The sequence below is a fragment of the Gymnodraco acuticeps genome, unplaced genomic scaffold (genome assembly GCF_902827175.1).
Source record: "Gymnodraco acuticeps unplaced genomic scaffold, fGymAcu1.1, whole genome shotgun sequence".
NCBI lineage: Eukaryota > Metazoa > Chordata > Actinopteri > Perciformes > Bathydraconidae > Gymnodraco > Gymnodraco acuticeps.
Window position 1 is genome coordinate 1,818,492 of NW_022990940.1, and position 15,748 is coordinate 1,834,239.

The 15,748-nt window shown below is 43.3% G+C and overlaps 1 protein-coding gene across 9 annotated transcripts in view; it reads right to left on the reverse strand.

Annotated features, from left to right (window-relative positions):
• Window positions 1–15,748, reverse strand: part of LOC117558357 (zinc finger protein 521) — a 97,343-nt gene that overhangs the window by 43,231 nt on the left and 38,364 nt on the right. For 6 of the 9 annotated variants that reach the window (XM_034234498.1, XM_034234495.1, XM_034234496.1 and 3 more), the window contains 3 exons: window positions 2,831–6,336; window positions 2,578–2,662; window positions 2,181–2,213 (listed from right to left, as the gene is read on the reverse strand). In XM_034234498.1, coding sequence (XP_034090389.1) covers window positions 2,181–2,213; window positions 2,578–2,662; window positions 2,831–5,980 — 3,268 coding nt within the window. In that variant the 5' untranslated portion in view covers window positions 5,981–6,336. The remainder of the gene's footprint in view (window positions 1–2,180; window positions 2,214–2,577; window positions 2,663–2,830; window positions 6,337–15,748) is intronic. The other 3 variants (XM_034234492.1, XM_034234494.1, XM_034234493.1) reach the window with 3 other exon arrangements.

Below are 15,748 nucleotides of genomic sequence, written 5' to 3' on the forward strand. Positions count from 1 at the left end.
GGGGCCGTTCACAGGCTTGGCTGGGGTTGGTCTTCAACACACCCCTCTGCACCCATGGCCACCTCCTTCCCTTTCATTTACCTCCATTATCATACTAAATGTTGAGTAGCTGGGCACCAGAGCTGCGCTTTATATCTGAAGCAGGATCGCCATCGTTGTAGTGTAATATCCATGCATCAAAATGTGCTGGCAGTCGTACAGAAGAGGCAGCCACGAGCACTTTGGACCGATGGGAGGAGGTGAGGGTGGAGACTGAGTGCACTTGGTTTAGAGAGACTATTGTATTACAAAGGCAGCTAATATGGACTTGTCTGGGTGAGACAGTCTCAGGTTTTGTTGTTCCATACACTTAGCACTATGCTTATGTCAAGGCACATCACTATATATAGAGTTATCAGTGTGAATTGACACCATGGAGCGGGGCATGGATGAAAACAACACCCCTATGAATCCAGCGTCTGCTCCATTACCTACGCTAATAACGCTGACAGCTGAGCGGAGATGACCCCAGCCCTCTGTTTCCCCTCTCCTGTGCAGATGGCCATTAAAAGGAGAAAGTGTCCCCTTTTCAGTAGAGAAGGTATTTAGAGCTTTTCCAAATTAGTGTTTTTTTCCTGTGTTTTTGGCCCAAATTGGCTTTGCAGTGATTACAGGCTGGATTGAATGTAACCTCATCCAGCACTACAAGGGGCCTATTCTCCAGAAGATATATAAAAACCAAGAGATCAATGTTAGTGGTGTGACCTCATGCATATGTTTTCCCATATACCTCGTCTGAAATATATTTTCTTTATTCAATTCTGTTCCCTTTTTGTTTGTTGGTTTCACAAAATGCAGTCCTTTCTCGACAACACACTACCAAATTGTCATTACAATGAGTCTTCTTTTCTCCATAATTTAGAGATCACAAAACAAATGCATGTTTTGAAGAGTCTGATGAAACCCGTGATCATGTAGAATACAAAGCAACAGCATATCAGAGAAGTGAGACATCAGACAATAACCCAATCACCTATCCTCCTGTTATCTTAAGCTGTCTGAATTCCACCATTATGGGGGAACTGTGTGCTTGTGCGGCTGACAGACATAAAATAACCAGTAGGGGGGTTTGTTTTCTACCCTCCCAGTGTGCTCCGTGCCTGCCTTTGCGAGAGAAAGGACTAATGCTGGCATGGTACTGTATTAGGCACCCCCAGTAGAATAGTGGGTGAGCAGATCGCAAAGATGAATACAAAATACACACCTACACACTCTCAGCTTGTCTCTCTCTTTTGCAAATACACCGAAGCATCAAAATCACAAATCACATGCTTCTGATTGTTTATGCACAAACAGTGGGTCCCTGATAGAATTGCCTACCGGTCCTGATAGAATTGCCCACCGTGTTTAAATTCACCTGCGCCTAGAAGCGTGTCCCAAACAGAGAGGCGGTTTGGTTCCAGATCAATGAGTCTCTCTCCCACTGAAGACAACAGATAATGCAGTGTAATGAAAGAGCCGCCAAACGAGCTGAATAAATGAATGAATAAAGGAACGTGAGACCGGAATTCAGACGCCTACTTACTGCAGGCAAGAAAAACCTGTTTTCCCAATTGTCTGTTCTCTACAAATTATTCTGCCTGCATACAAATGAAAACCAAAAGTAAATACGTTTTGAAAATGGCGAGGTTAGTAATTACACCAGCAGTCTTTGTTTAGGAATCTTATGAAAGATAACTTGAAATTTGGAAAATAATGTGTGATACACAATGTGATAAAAATCAAATATCCATTTGTTCAGTTGATTTGACGTCGATAGAGCATGAATGTATTCTACCAAATGTTGTTTTCAGATCTCACTCATCTGAACATACTACTTAAGTGAGGAGGAGCAATAAACAAACAAAATAATGTACAGTTGCAATGTGGAGATTTTTAACAAAATTGTGGAATAATATTTGGATTTTTTAACAGTTCCAATCAAATCTGTTTTGGAATTTTTGTATTTAAATAATCTGTATATGTCTACTACTTCAAACTGTCTCCATACAGAGTGGTTTGAAGTGAAGAGATTCTGCTCCACAGTCATGCACACGTACTATAGTATACCATTCACATGCATGGGGAAATGAAGATGGTGGGTTTAAAAATGCACAACACTGGGGATGCAGTTGATGGTCAAAATATTAAAATAATTCCACCTATTTGGTGATGTGATCCAGATACTTGTGAGCCTGAGTGAGACAGGGTCAAATATTTTATTACATATCACATCAGTTCTGAGTATGTGATTCAGCTTTTGAAAAAATATGATCACACTGCCTAAAATGTATTTCAATGAATCAAATACTTGATGTGAAGTTTGGTGAATTTTCCTTAATGAAGTATTCCTTTTAACATAATATTGCACACCTAAAAGCTGTGTTGATTAAATGTATGCTACAATTAAAAAAATACATATTTTCCTAGATATTACACACTGTTTGGATGACTTTGTTCCAGGAGTTAATATCAAAAGTGGCTGGTGGGAAAATGTTATGTGGCCTTGTTAGTGTTAGTGTTGCCTGAATGAATACAACAAAAATAGTTATCTCCTACCCAGCATGTGGTTGGCCACATGGACTTGGATGTCCCATTCACTGTAGAACACCATCTGACATTTGATGCACTGGTAGGTCTTCTTCTGAAAAAAAGACCAAGAGGAAACGGATAAATAAAGGGATTTTAGTAAAGAATTACGTTGCACATTAGGTATCAGTTTTGTTCATGCATAGCAATGCAAAATATATTGTGAGGCTCAAGATGTTTTAACTGTTGTATTCATTCAGTATAACAATAGCGAAAACAATACCTCGTCAGTTTGTGAGGGACTGGCTCTTGGCATGGGGGACACCTGGGGGGTCTTGAGCTGTCCGCCGTTGCTGTCCCCAGCCTGGTCCCGATGCACTGTCTGGATATGGTTTTGTAACTCAGCTTCAGACTCAAACTTCACATTACAGCTGGAGCATCTTGTCTTGGCAGCGGATAACGAAGATGTAGAAGAAGCTGAGGATGATGAAGATACCACTTTGCCTTTTGCGTCTCCAGGGCTGAGCCTCTCCCCCTGGATCCATGCAGCATTGGTTGTTGCTGGAGTGGTTGCTCCACCATGTTGCTGCAGTTGCCTTCCTCCGTTCACTGTTGGACTGGAGCTCTTGGAGCCAGCTTGTGTCACGCATGATGCACACAGTCCGTAAGGCAGTCCGTTGATGTCTAGTTTCACCAGGTCCTGTTTGGACCGGAAATCTTTCAGGCAAGAGGCGCACTTGAAAGGTTTTTGGGTATGGTGTAGCTGGTGGTGGTGAGCAATGATATTGCTGCGAGCAATAGTTGGGTAGTTGCCGGACATAGTGCCTGTCTTTTGCATATGGAAAGTACCATGGATTTTGAGCTCCAATGTGGAGGTGACGGTCTGCATGCACACCACACAGCGGAAACCTGTCAGGGAGTTCCTCAGGTCAGGGTGCATCTGGCAATGCTCCAGGAAGTCCTCCTCACTGTGCAGTGGCATCTTACAAATTCGGCAGCTACCTGTGTCCAGACTCTTGCTATGGGTGACCTTGTGCTCAGTCAGTGTGAGCAAGGAAGGGAAGCGCTCCCCACAGATGGGGCACATATAGTGTTTGACAGGCCCAAGGTGGGTCTGCATATGTTCCCTTAGCCCAGGCTCAGAGAAGAAGGTGCGCGAGCAGACATTGCACTTGTGGGTGCCCTTTATCATATCAGCTTTCCTTTTCATCATGGCACTCTCACCAGGGCGTATATTGTGGTCCCTCAACTGGTGGTTAGTGAGGAGTGAATCCATGGTGTAAGATGCTCCACAGATGTCACACGTAAACAAGGGATCTGCAGTGTCCAGCTCTTCCTCACTTCCATCGCGGCTGTTATGGGTATCGACCACAGTTCCTAATGTTGTTCCTGGACCATGGCTGTTTGTTAGGAGACTATGCAGCTCGACATCTTCTTTAGGCTGGCCATCCCCTACAGTAGAGCCATTAGCACCACAGTTCTGTGCCTTTCCCTCAAACACGCAGTGTTTCTCCCTCAAATGCTTCTCCAAAAGGACGATGGCATGGAAGGCCTTGCTGCAGAAGCGGCAGTTAAATTTCTTGCTGTGGGTAGTGATGTGGCACTGCAGCTCCACCTCTGTGCCAAAGGACTCACCACAAAAAATGCATCGGTGGGAACGGCCCTGGTTTTCAAGATGGCTGTGTTTTACATGTAACTGTAGGTCAGTCTCATGCCTGAAGTCCCAGTTGCAGGAAGTGCAGCGATATACCTTTTTCTCATTACTGTGCTTAACAGCCAGGTGGAGCTGGGTTGACACCTTTGAGTCAAACACCTCCTGACAGAGAGTGCAACGAAAGAACACAAAGGTATGCATGTCGAGAAGGTGCTTCTGCAAGTCATCCACTGAAGTAAACTGCTTGTCACAGCTCTCACAGATGTAATACGTGGAAGTTATAGTGAAGTGAATTGTCACATGCTTCAACAGGGACTCTTGGTTGGGGAACTCTTTGTTGCACTGTGGGCAGGTGAGTTGGGGCTGCATGCCATCCAGATGAGTTTTTAGGTGAGTCTGGAAAAGGTCTAGACTGGTATACTTGGCTCCACACTGGTTACATATGAACTCACTGGTAGTGCGTGAGACAGAGCTTCCTTGTTTCAGCATGGTATGTTCCACAGATATTGGAGACGAAGGGCTGAGAGTCCGCAGGGATTTCTTTCCATTGTTGATGTAGTTCAGTGCAAGTGGAATGTTCTTGTGATTCTCCTTGATGTGCTTGTTGAGCTTCAGAACACTGTTGAATATGGGTGAATTGGTGCAGTACGAACAGGAGTACACCTCTACTATAGACTCCTTGGGAGTTAAAGCCATAGGGGAGTCAAAGCGCAGGCTTCCCCCGTCACAGTGAGTCTGACGAACATGCTCCTCCAAGGTAGTTTCCGTCAAGAACCCCATGAAGCATTGAGGGCAGAAGAAGGCATTGCTCTCCTTTGCCACAGGACTTGGAAAGCCATGGGAGCAACGGATGTGTTCCTGGAGGGCGTTGAGGTCACTCAATACCTCAGTGCAGAAATTACACTGAAAGAGGGCATCAGGCAAGCTGGCTAACAGGACAGCGTGGTCTTCTGCATTGTGGACCTGCCTAAGATGTTCATTTAGATTGAGTAAAGATGGCAGAACCTCCAAACAAAACTGGCAAGTATGAGCCTGCTCTGGCTTGTCCAGATGCATGGTTCGCAGGTGAATTTGAAGCACAGCCAAACTGGAGAATACTTGCTTGTTGCAGTACATGCAACTGTAGGAGACTTTGGGCTGCTTGGAGGAACGTCCTCCCATGTCTGATGTGTTCTGAGCAGGCCTCTTTCTCCTCCCCCTCGCCTTGGGCACAGGTGGGGCAGTTTCCACCATTGTTGAGCTGTCGACAGAGAGGTTAGAGTCAGGAGTGGTGCTAGAGACAGAGGTGTAGCCCACAGTCAGCAAAGAAGGGCTGTTGCTATGGTTACTAGATTCGGGGAGCTGGTGGATGTCCATGTGAGCGTAGAGGTCCTCTACTGACAGAAAGTGCTCAGGGCAGATAGTACAGGTGTGTCCCTTCCTGTCTCGGCTGTGTGACTGGTCAATGTGAGTCAGAAGGGTGCCCTCATCACTGAAGGGCTCATGGCAGTAAATGCACTGTAGGGTGGCACCCAGGCCTCCGTCCTCTGATGGAGAGCATTCAGGGTGGCACTCAGCGATGTGCCTCTGGAGCTCCTCTGGGACATCAAAACCCTCCTCACAACGGCTGCATTTGCGAGTTTCTTTCAGCTTCCATTCGTCACCTCTGGAAAGGCTTGCACTGCTTCCATCCTTGCCTCTTTCGTGTACTTGCATGTGGCCGTGGAGAGAGCTGGAGGAAAGGAAGCCTCGGCGGCACACAGGGCACTTGTGGGGTTTGTTAGAGGCGTGAGTTTTCATGTGGATTTTGAGGTGGTCACTGCGGGAAAAGGCAGAGTCACACTCTCCACAGTGGTACTTCTTATCACCGGTGTGAAGCTTCACGTGTCTATCTCGACTGCGCTTGTGCTTAAACAAGCGGCTGCAAAAGGTACAGCTGAAAGGGAGTTTATCTCCGTGGCTCTGTTCGTGGCGCTTGAGGAAGCTTAAGCGGCTGAAGGACTTGTCACAGAACTGGCATGGGTATGGCAGGCCGGGGCCCCCTTCATCTTCGCCAAAATCATAGTCCTCGCAGTGTCCTGGAGAGGTCTGGTCTTTACTGGAGGGAGACGATGCAGGCCAAGAACCAGATGGGTCATCTTCAAGATCAGCACCGTCTGAGAAAAAGGAGAAAAGAGGGGAAAAGAAGAAAAGAGGGTATATGGGGTAGGAAGGGAAAAGATGGAAAGAGAAGGAGAGAGTGAGTTAGACAGGTGTATACTGTATTAGCAACTCATTGGTCTCACTCTTTGGTGTAGACAGGGTGGGCCACTGTGGTGTTATTTGTCATGGTAATTATAAGGTTGTGGTGTATGAATTTAGAATTTGCCACTAAGAACATTTATTCTCCAGTGGAAACAATACTGTACCTCTCCTTAGGTGTTAGCTAAAAAGTTACACTTATATGCAATTTAAAATATAATTAGAGAAGAGCATAAGTGGAAATGCTTTTACCACAATTAACCTTGTATGTGGCCATGTAATGGCTTCGCCCACTGTGACTTAAAACACAATCACTTTGACATTTAAAGCCAACACAATGAGTGTACTTTAGGATGTAAGCCCGGCATGAGGTAAATTAGAACATTTCTATTATTCCTGAAAAAGTACTTGAATATTTTTAAAGAAACAAGAGCCCTTGAAATGACCTTAAGACAAGAAAAAAAACTAAATAAGGAAAAGCAACTCTCAAGAGTGAAAGAAAAGATTAAATATGCAATTTTGACCATAGCTATGCAAAGCCTTTAGGAAGCCTCCACTGCAAAATAGATGATTTTCATGAAACATGGGCATCTCAGAACATCAGTCAATAGATATCAGATTATAGAATAGGCATTATTATCATATTTGTCTGTGTGGTCTGCGCTAAGCCGTAAGGCAACTGATACAGGATGGATGAATGCGCAGGGATGCAGAGAGGGGCGAGGAGGGGACAAGGAAACGGATAGGGGAAGACAAACGAGAGGCTAAATATCTCACTCAAGGACAAGCAGGTGCAGAACATGACCAGGGAACACCAGTCAACTGACAATGCAGCCCCCTTCTTTTTAACAATTACTTTAATGTGTCCCTTTTCAAATCGCTTCTTTGCCGACATTCCATTCCCCCGGTTCACTGTGCACATATGAATGGAAAACACTGAGCACCACTTTCCACAAGTTCAAAAGGTTACAGGCCACTTCTTCCCGCTGCCGATTCCAAGTGCTGTGAACTTCCTTACCTAAATAAAACAACGTAATCTCAACCCCTTCAGAAAAGAAAAAAACTGGAATGGGAAATGGGGAAAAACAAGAGGAAACTGCAAAGATTTATGAGAGGGACGAAGGAAAAGCACAAGCTCTTTCCAGGATCCAACCTCTGTACTCTCCTTCAGCTGACAATCTAAGTCTCGCTCTCTCTTTCTCTCCCTTGTTCTGTTGTTTTTGCTGGGAGATCTGCCCTTTGTCAGGATATCATGCCCTCTCTGAGCACTTACCCCCATCAGGGCCTATCTGCAGGAAACAGATGGGGTCGGAGGCCATTCCCTTGCCCCTCCAAACTGCTGAAAGCGGCACATTGAGGGCCCACCTCCACACCGTGGCCCTCCCGGAAACCTCCCACCCCTGGCAAGGCGCCCACTCTGCACACATACATCTCACTCAAGGAGCAAACCTTGCCTGATTTACTTGCTTTATCTCTCAAACACGTCTCAATGTTTTCTCTCTCTCTCTCTGGTTTGAGGGAGGATGGGTGACTCAGTGCAATGCCCTCCTCCACAGAGGGGGCGGATCTGCCCTCACTCATGCTGCCTCCCAGGGTATAGGAGAAAAACAGTGCAAGAAGAATGACCCCAGCCAATGCCTTACAGTCAAACATATTGGCTGGGAGACAATAGCATAAAACAAACAAATGGGCCTGTATACAAGGCTAAATTAAATTCCACTGTCTTAAATGAGGAAGTCTTTGCCTTGAGACATTACTAAGCTGTCAGTACAACCTCATTGCAATTTTTTGTTTGTTTACTTGATGTATGTTATTTATATAGTGCATAAGCTCTAATAACACAGATGCATAAAGCTGTATCTGTGGGGGACATGTGGGAGTCAGAGACATTGCTTCATGTCAAATAGCAGTAGCAATAGCATAACATGTTTAGATGGACAAACGCTATGTTGATAATATGTTTGTGAGATATTACAGAAGCTGCTGAAGAATAAAATAACACCATAATATACATTTTTAAAATTAATCAATGTAGAGAATACTAATGTATTAAGTCGCATGGTTTGTACTACTTAAGGTATCACCATAGAAATCTAACTTGAAGAGTTTTTAAAGTAACAACAGTTGCTGGGTCTTATGTCTTACTGTGACGGCCATTAAAATGTCAGATAGAAAAAGAGGACGAATATTGTAACTGTTTTATAGCATTTAGAGGTGAAGCTGTACTTTTTTTCAATACAATTGACCCTCATAACAAGGCTTACTACAGTTCTACTCTATCAGTCACACATTCAGTAATACACACATAGGAGAGCATGAATTCACACACTGCACACTCACTCACTAACAAACGTATAGATGTGCAGACATACATGTACACATAGAATTCACAGATAAAGGCGCAATGGCCGAAACAAGTGTGTGAACAACTGTAGATGAAAGAGCAATATTCCTCAGGAGACCTCAGAGAGGAAACAGAGAGTGAGACTTGTTTTTTTCCTTCTTCACCCAGACAAGAAATGACCAGGTCTCAGCAGCAGCCTGAGTAAATAAAAGAGCGGGCCTTACTTCCCTGTCTCTCGGGCCGGGGGCCTGTGCACGCCAGCACTCTCTGTGCTGCTGCCAAAGGGGATGCTGGGGCCTGAAAAACTACACCCTGCAGCTGAAGGGCTGTCTTTGTTGGTCTGCCAAGGCCTTCCTGAGCATCCTCCAGCCAACAGCCTGTCACGTCCTGGGAGGAAGACCTCCATCTTAAGGCCTGTCCCTCTCGGGGTGTTCTGTCCCTACCCCCTACCCCCCTCCCTCTTTCTCTCCTAAATGTCTTCTATATGGAACAAAACAACTTCATTTTGGGAGCTCCGATAGAGGGATGGCATTAAATGTGCCAAAGCCATATTTTCTCGTAAGATATAACATTCAACCTAAGGCTGCAATACATGAAGACTTTTTTTAAGAATATAAAAAAAGCACAGCCTGTCCAATTTGAGAAATCAAGAAAATGGCAGGATAATTTAAAACAGCTCTACAGAAATTAGTGTTTCTTTTTTTCTTTTACTGTAAAAGTAACCACAGAAATTCTCTCCTTCACACGAAAGTCTCAGTTTCCTCTTAGCCAGTCTGAAGTGCTCTTTGTGCACCACTTCCTCTATGTTCATTTATAGCACCCTTTCCCAGAGTAAATACTCCTGTTCAAATAAGATCCTTAATGCTGGGAACAAGTAGGTTGGCCATTACTGTGCACAGCGGCACAGCTTTCAAAGCAACTAAAGAATGTTTTGAAGTTATATGTTTTTGAGAATTAGCATGATATATGAACATTTTTGATAATAGATATAATATAAGACTTTTTTTCCTTTTGGACTTCAATACATAAAAGGTGGATAAAAATGTCTCTAAATTTGAAATACTAAATACAGTTATACAAATCAGAAAAAAGGCTACACATTATTTATTGATCCTTTACACTTTTGTTGGTTGTGTAACACAAATTAAAAAATACAAATTAAAATTACTAAATACAGTTATACAAATCAGAAAAAAGGCTACACATTATTTATTGATCCTTTACACTTTTGTTGGTTGTGTAACACAAATTAATTTGATAGTTTGGTTGGTGAAACTACATTTTTACTAATATAATTTAAAGAAACCTGAAATAGACACACAAAATGTATAATTAGTGCTCATGTTAAATTATTTCAGGCTAAAGCTTGGATGTTTGGTTTTACATTTTGTGGAGGAAATTAAATCATTTTTAAAGGAGAAATGGCCTTTTGCCAATACACCATTTGAAATATGTGTGCAGTTAATCTGTTACTCTTGAACGGAGAAACATCTCTGTCTTGCTATTTTTAAAAGTTGTGAACATATTTTTAAAACTTTTCACTGTCAAATTCCTCTTAAAAAATACATCTACATTTCAAATCAACATTTTAATTGCAATACATTAAGTGCAAAAATATATTGTTCTTAACATTTGTTAAAGTTCTTGAATACAAATGACAGACTGTCCCTGGACTACTCTAGATTATTTGTATTGTGAAGCTATTTGTAACCCATAAAGTACACAAATTACATAAATCAATAGTTTTATTTACATAATTACTTATCTACTTTTTTCATCAGAGACTTTGATATTAATGTGCAGCTTCTACCAAAAGCTCACTCTTAAATACAGCATTTGTAAACAGGCATTTGTGATTCTATTGTTTTTATCCAGTAATACACCCTCCTCAAACCTTTCGGGAACTACGGTTTGGGAATAACTCTGCTGGCGCCTGGACCTCCGTATCTGAGGTCCTGGAAGCAGTTCAAGATGGCTTATCACTGCCTAACAGCAACAGAGTAAACCTCTTCTATTTAGGAAGCCAAACTCTTATCCAGGTCCAGGACCTTATCTATCAGAAAAGTGTTTTTGCTATCACTCATCTGCCACTTCTATAGCAAGCTAGACTTTGTTCAAAAGCCATTCTAGTGAAGCAAAGCATGGCCATGTTTTCAGTCGCCAAACCTTATCTTCCTGTGTGTTGTATCAGAGATCTGTACGTAGTGGTTGTCATAAGAGATGTGTTTGTGTGAGTGTATTTGTGGCACATGGGGGATTGGGGATTCAATGAATAAACAAAAAGCTGACAACTTGTCTGATGTAACACCATGACCCCACTTCATATTCAGAGATGGGATCTTTTTACAGTTACTGGGAAAAGTAGTGAGCCTCTCCCATGAGACAATGCATGTGTCATCTCAACACTTTTCCTGTTCTGATGCCCAAATAGCAACGTGTGTCTGAACAACACAATTTCATGTACGGCCCTGTTTGTGACACAACCACTTAAGATCTAATAGAGAAGGTTGCGAGAGACATTTTTACATTAGCTAAGCCTCCAATCTCCACAACTGAGATGGAGAGGGGTGGTCGATTTATTTGGGACTAATTTCAGTCTGGCAAACAAATCACTCAGTTGATTCAGGACCGAGAGCTCAGAGGACACAGAGCTGCTGGAAGAGGCCCAGGGCTGGGCTTTACTCGCAGTAGTCCTGCTACATCCATGCTTTAAGACCTCAAATCCTGTCAAAATGAAACACTGATAATTCCCAGTAGCTGTCAACCAAAGTGCCAGGTGGCTAGCCAGGCTTTTTGCATTATGATTAACACACACAATTAGAAGTATTTAAAGCGCTGCGATTCTCCAACGAAGTATTGTCTATGCGTGTGTGGCTGCGCGTGTGTGCATTCAGCCTGTTTTTATTTTTTCCCCCTTTTTTTTTCTTGGCAAACACAATATGTTTTTACACATCACTGGGAAATGTCAGCTCCCTCCCCTCTTGCTACAGATCAATCAAATACACTATACTACAGAAAAGAAAAGAAAAAGAGGGGTTGTGTGAGACGACTGAGGAGCAGCAAACAACTATGCTATCTTTTACCGAACAAGGTAGAAAAACAGTAGATGAAATAGGAATTCACTTCCCGGGGTTTCATCAGTGCCCTAGCAGCGAGTTAGTCTCGCCTAACATCATGTACACAACACATCTCCACACACACAGAAATGCACACAACTGAAGTCTATGGGGATTTTTTTCACACAGGGCCTGACACAAAGAGCTGGAACATCAAGCACTGTCCCGACTCTGTGGTCTGGGTGTCCATTATTCTGGCTCTCATGGCTCTGTCTCTCAACCATGGGGAAGCAGCAAACTGTCAACTACTTTGTCCACATTACCCACGTCCCCCAGCTCAGACAGGAGCACTTGGTCACTGTCCCAGAAATCACAGTGCCCCAGTGGCTTCGCAGGAAAGTTAGACAAATGGAAGGCCAGAGGAGGAAAAGTAGGGCGGCCAGTCATCCTTTACTACGCTTTTTCTTTTCATGATAGTGAGACACAATGAAAATGGAATTCCATTACTTATCCCAGGGAAGTGTCCCTGCTATGCTGATGTCTTTTCACCAACATCGGAAAACTGAAATCAATACTTGATGATGACGATCGATAGTAATGTTTGAGATAATGCCAGGCCTCTGAAATGACCGGGGATGTTTGTGCTTTAAGCAGGATCCGCCTCAGATTTTCCTGTGAAAATCTGCATCATGTAACAATCCATAACCGCAGTGATTGAACTTGAAAGCATGCCAAGGATGACTTACTGCCATGTCATATCCTCCATAACAACTGCATACTATTACATGGAGGTCAGTAAGGTCAGAAACACTTAAACACTGCCAGAAATCAGATGACCAGGGCTTTAAAAATGCTGTTATTATTATACAGTGTTTTACTGTTTGATAAATATTATCAACATTTCACTTGGACAAAGGCCTAACATTAAAATGGTAATGTATGCAACTTGTTTAAAGGTTGTCTTATTTATTAAGTTTGGCCTTTCTTGCCGTGTATTTACTTTTTTTTTGGTAAACGAAACAAGATTAAATGAGGGCAGGGCAAAGTCACAGAGAACGGGTTAACAAGAAATTAAATTATCAAGAGTGCCTCGTTTTGTTTTTTTTAAATACAAAAACAAATTATTCAAGAAAGTTGATATGAGTTTCATAATTCGTTACTTAGAAAAGCAGTGGGTTGGATCGAAGGCTATTGCTAATATCTTATTGTTTCAGTTGGATAGTGTTTTTACATTACAAATAAAAATATATTTTTCCATGCTGACTATTACTGTGGCAAAACTACATTTTAGTAAAGGGGAATGAATTAAACAGTCAGTATGTTATTGAGCATTTCTTCATAGGATTAAAACTGGCAGCCGTATCGAGCTTTGGCGATGAGTGATAAGACCTTAAGGTGCTGTGATGCAACATAGTCAGAGGATGTGTTTAGGGTGTAGGTGGAGCATTTTGTGTGTGGGAGAGCGATGGTGGATATGGTGTCATCTCCTGTAGAACTGAGCTGCAGGTGGTGTGAAGAGGAAGGACAGTTGACCACTTCAGGTAAGCTACAGCACGAACAGGAAGGAGGCTGTTCCCCAGGTCTTGGCTGGACCAGCAGCCACAGTGAGCCTCCCAGGGGGAGAAAGGAGGACGACAATCTGTCCCGCAGCATGCCCCTTCACCGACTGCCTCACTGCACTGGCTCTAAGGGAGAGCTGGGCCAGGCGGGACTGGGCTGGGCAGGGCTTCAATCGGCAGGGGAGCCTGCGCGTGTGTGTGTGTGTGTGTGTGTGTGTGTGTGTGTGTGTGTGTGTGTGTGTGTGTGTGTGTGTGTGCTCCCTCAACACTGCGGCAGACCACGCGCAGGACCTAGTGGACAGTCAGTAGCCGGTCAGTCAGTCGGCCACAGTGAGAGATGCTGCAGCACAGTGCTGTTATATGCCATGACTCTATTAATGTTTCCCTACAGTGCAGGAGTTTACTTGGATGCTCTTTTATTTTTCCCCACTCTTAGTTACTCACAGAAATTAGATTTATGTGATGATCTTGGAGAAGAAAAAAATGTTGTGCGTACATAAATATGCTGAGTTACTGTATGTTTGCTTCATTAAAATAGGGTTTGCTCTGCAACTTTCAAGAGGCGCTATCCATTACTTAAAACCACGCACAGCGTACACTGAATTCAGAAAATAGGATCTTATTCTATTTAATCAAACTACCACACAGTGACCCATAAAACCTAAGCTAGACTTCAACTCACAATTATTTCTCTGTTTGAGGATAACTTCAGACACTTGGATCTACATTTCAGTACACTGGGAATATTTTTGAAAAGGGTAGGTTGTCTGCCAAATGCCCTTAAAACATTTCTTACATCAACACCTATTTTTCTACAGAGGACAGCAACACTCCCATGCATATGGACAGACAAGATGCATGTGTTAGCTTTAGCATTAGCATTTATCAGAAAAGCATGACCCTGCCTCTTGACCCATGCCCTTCGTTTAATACACTGTGGCTCTATTTGATATCTCTTCAACGCCATCCCAGCTTGTCAGTGGTAAAACAACTGGAGACAGGCCGGGAGGGAGAAGAAAACATGCGTCTTGGAGGGGAGAACAGGAGGGGAAGAAAAACAAGCATCAACTCAAGCAAGACGATGTATTTTCATGCATCCCTGTCTTAAATGTCAATATTTCTTAACCCTCAGTGACTGCAGCGCTGACACCTCTCCAAGGTTCAACAGAAACCGCATTCATTAATAATTAGCTTAGCAGTGAGAAGAGGGAGTGAGACTGAGAATGAAAGAGGCAGCGAAACGGCAAAAATTTAAACTTCTGTCCTTTCCCGAGAGAATCGAATTTCACTACAAGTTTTTTCATTCTTCTTCATTTCTTGTTTTCCTGGTGTGTTGGCCAGAATCCCGCAGGCGGCCCACGAACGAGCGATGCAGACGTCGCATCAGCCTCGCTACTCCCTCCTCTCCTTAATCATGGCTCTAATACCCTCCAGATGAATAAACATCTTCATCCCCTCTCTGTTAAAGCCAGAAGGCTCCTCCACTCTCGAATCCAAGAAAGAAAGAGAGAAAGATAGGGATTTGAAGAAGGAGAGTAGGAAAAGGATGACAGATGGAAGGGTGGATCAATGTCGAAATGCACCAACAGCAAAGTAACAAAGCCACGGCAAGATTTTCTGGTTCTTCCCATAATTTGTCTGATCTATTTCCCCCTTGACACAATTATCACAGTCCTCCTAATTATTTTTTCTTCTTTAACAGATTTCTAATGGCAGGCTGTGTTTTTTATGATCATGTTGGTAAAGTGGAGGTTTTGCGAGCTGTTGTGCAACCTTGTCGCCTCAGACTGTGTCCACAGACTGCACAGGAAGGGGGAAGGGGGCGGAGAGGCAGGAGGCGGGGGGTTGTCTCTGGAGAATGGGCCAGGCCCCAGACCAGCATTTCCCTGGCCCAGTAACTGTGCCAGAATACTCATGACATGTGTGTACAGTATGTGAGCACAAATGGCAGACAGATTTAGGGGTTTGCTTTATTTCCCTTTCTATTGTTTTTCTGCCGGTATCCAGGCAGCTCATCATCATATCTTAACACTACTAAAAGACACACACGCACACACAACACACACACCAGAATGAAGCAGTTCCTTTGCTGCCCTCACCCTCATCTTCATTTGCAGAACAAGGTTGGAATATGAGGCCTGAATACAACCAGACAAATGACTACAGGGCATTTTACTTATTCATTATCACTTCACATTGATTTATTCCTGTTTATCTATTTATCAGCTGAAAAAAAAACTTTCCACTGGATTGTTTTGCTTAAAGTTTGCATGCACCCATACTTAGTGGAAAACTTTCAGGGTCACTGTAAAATCCCTATAAGACATTATTAAGGTTCATCCTCTCCTTGAATACCCTCCTCTCACTC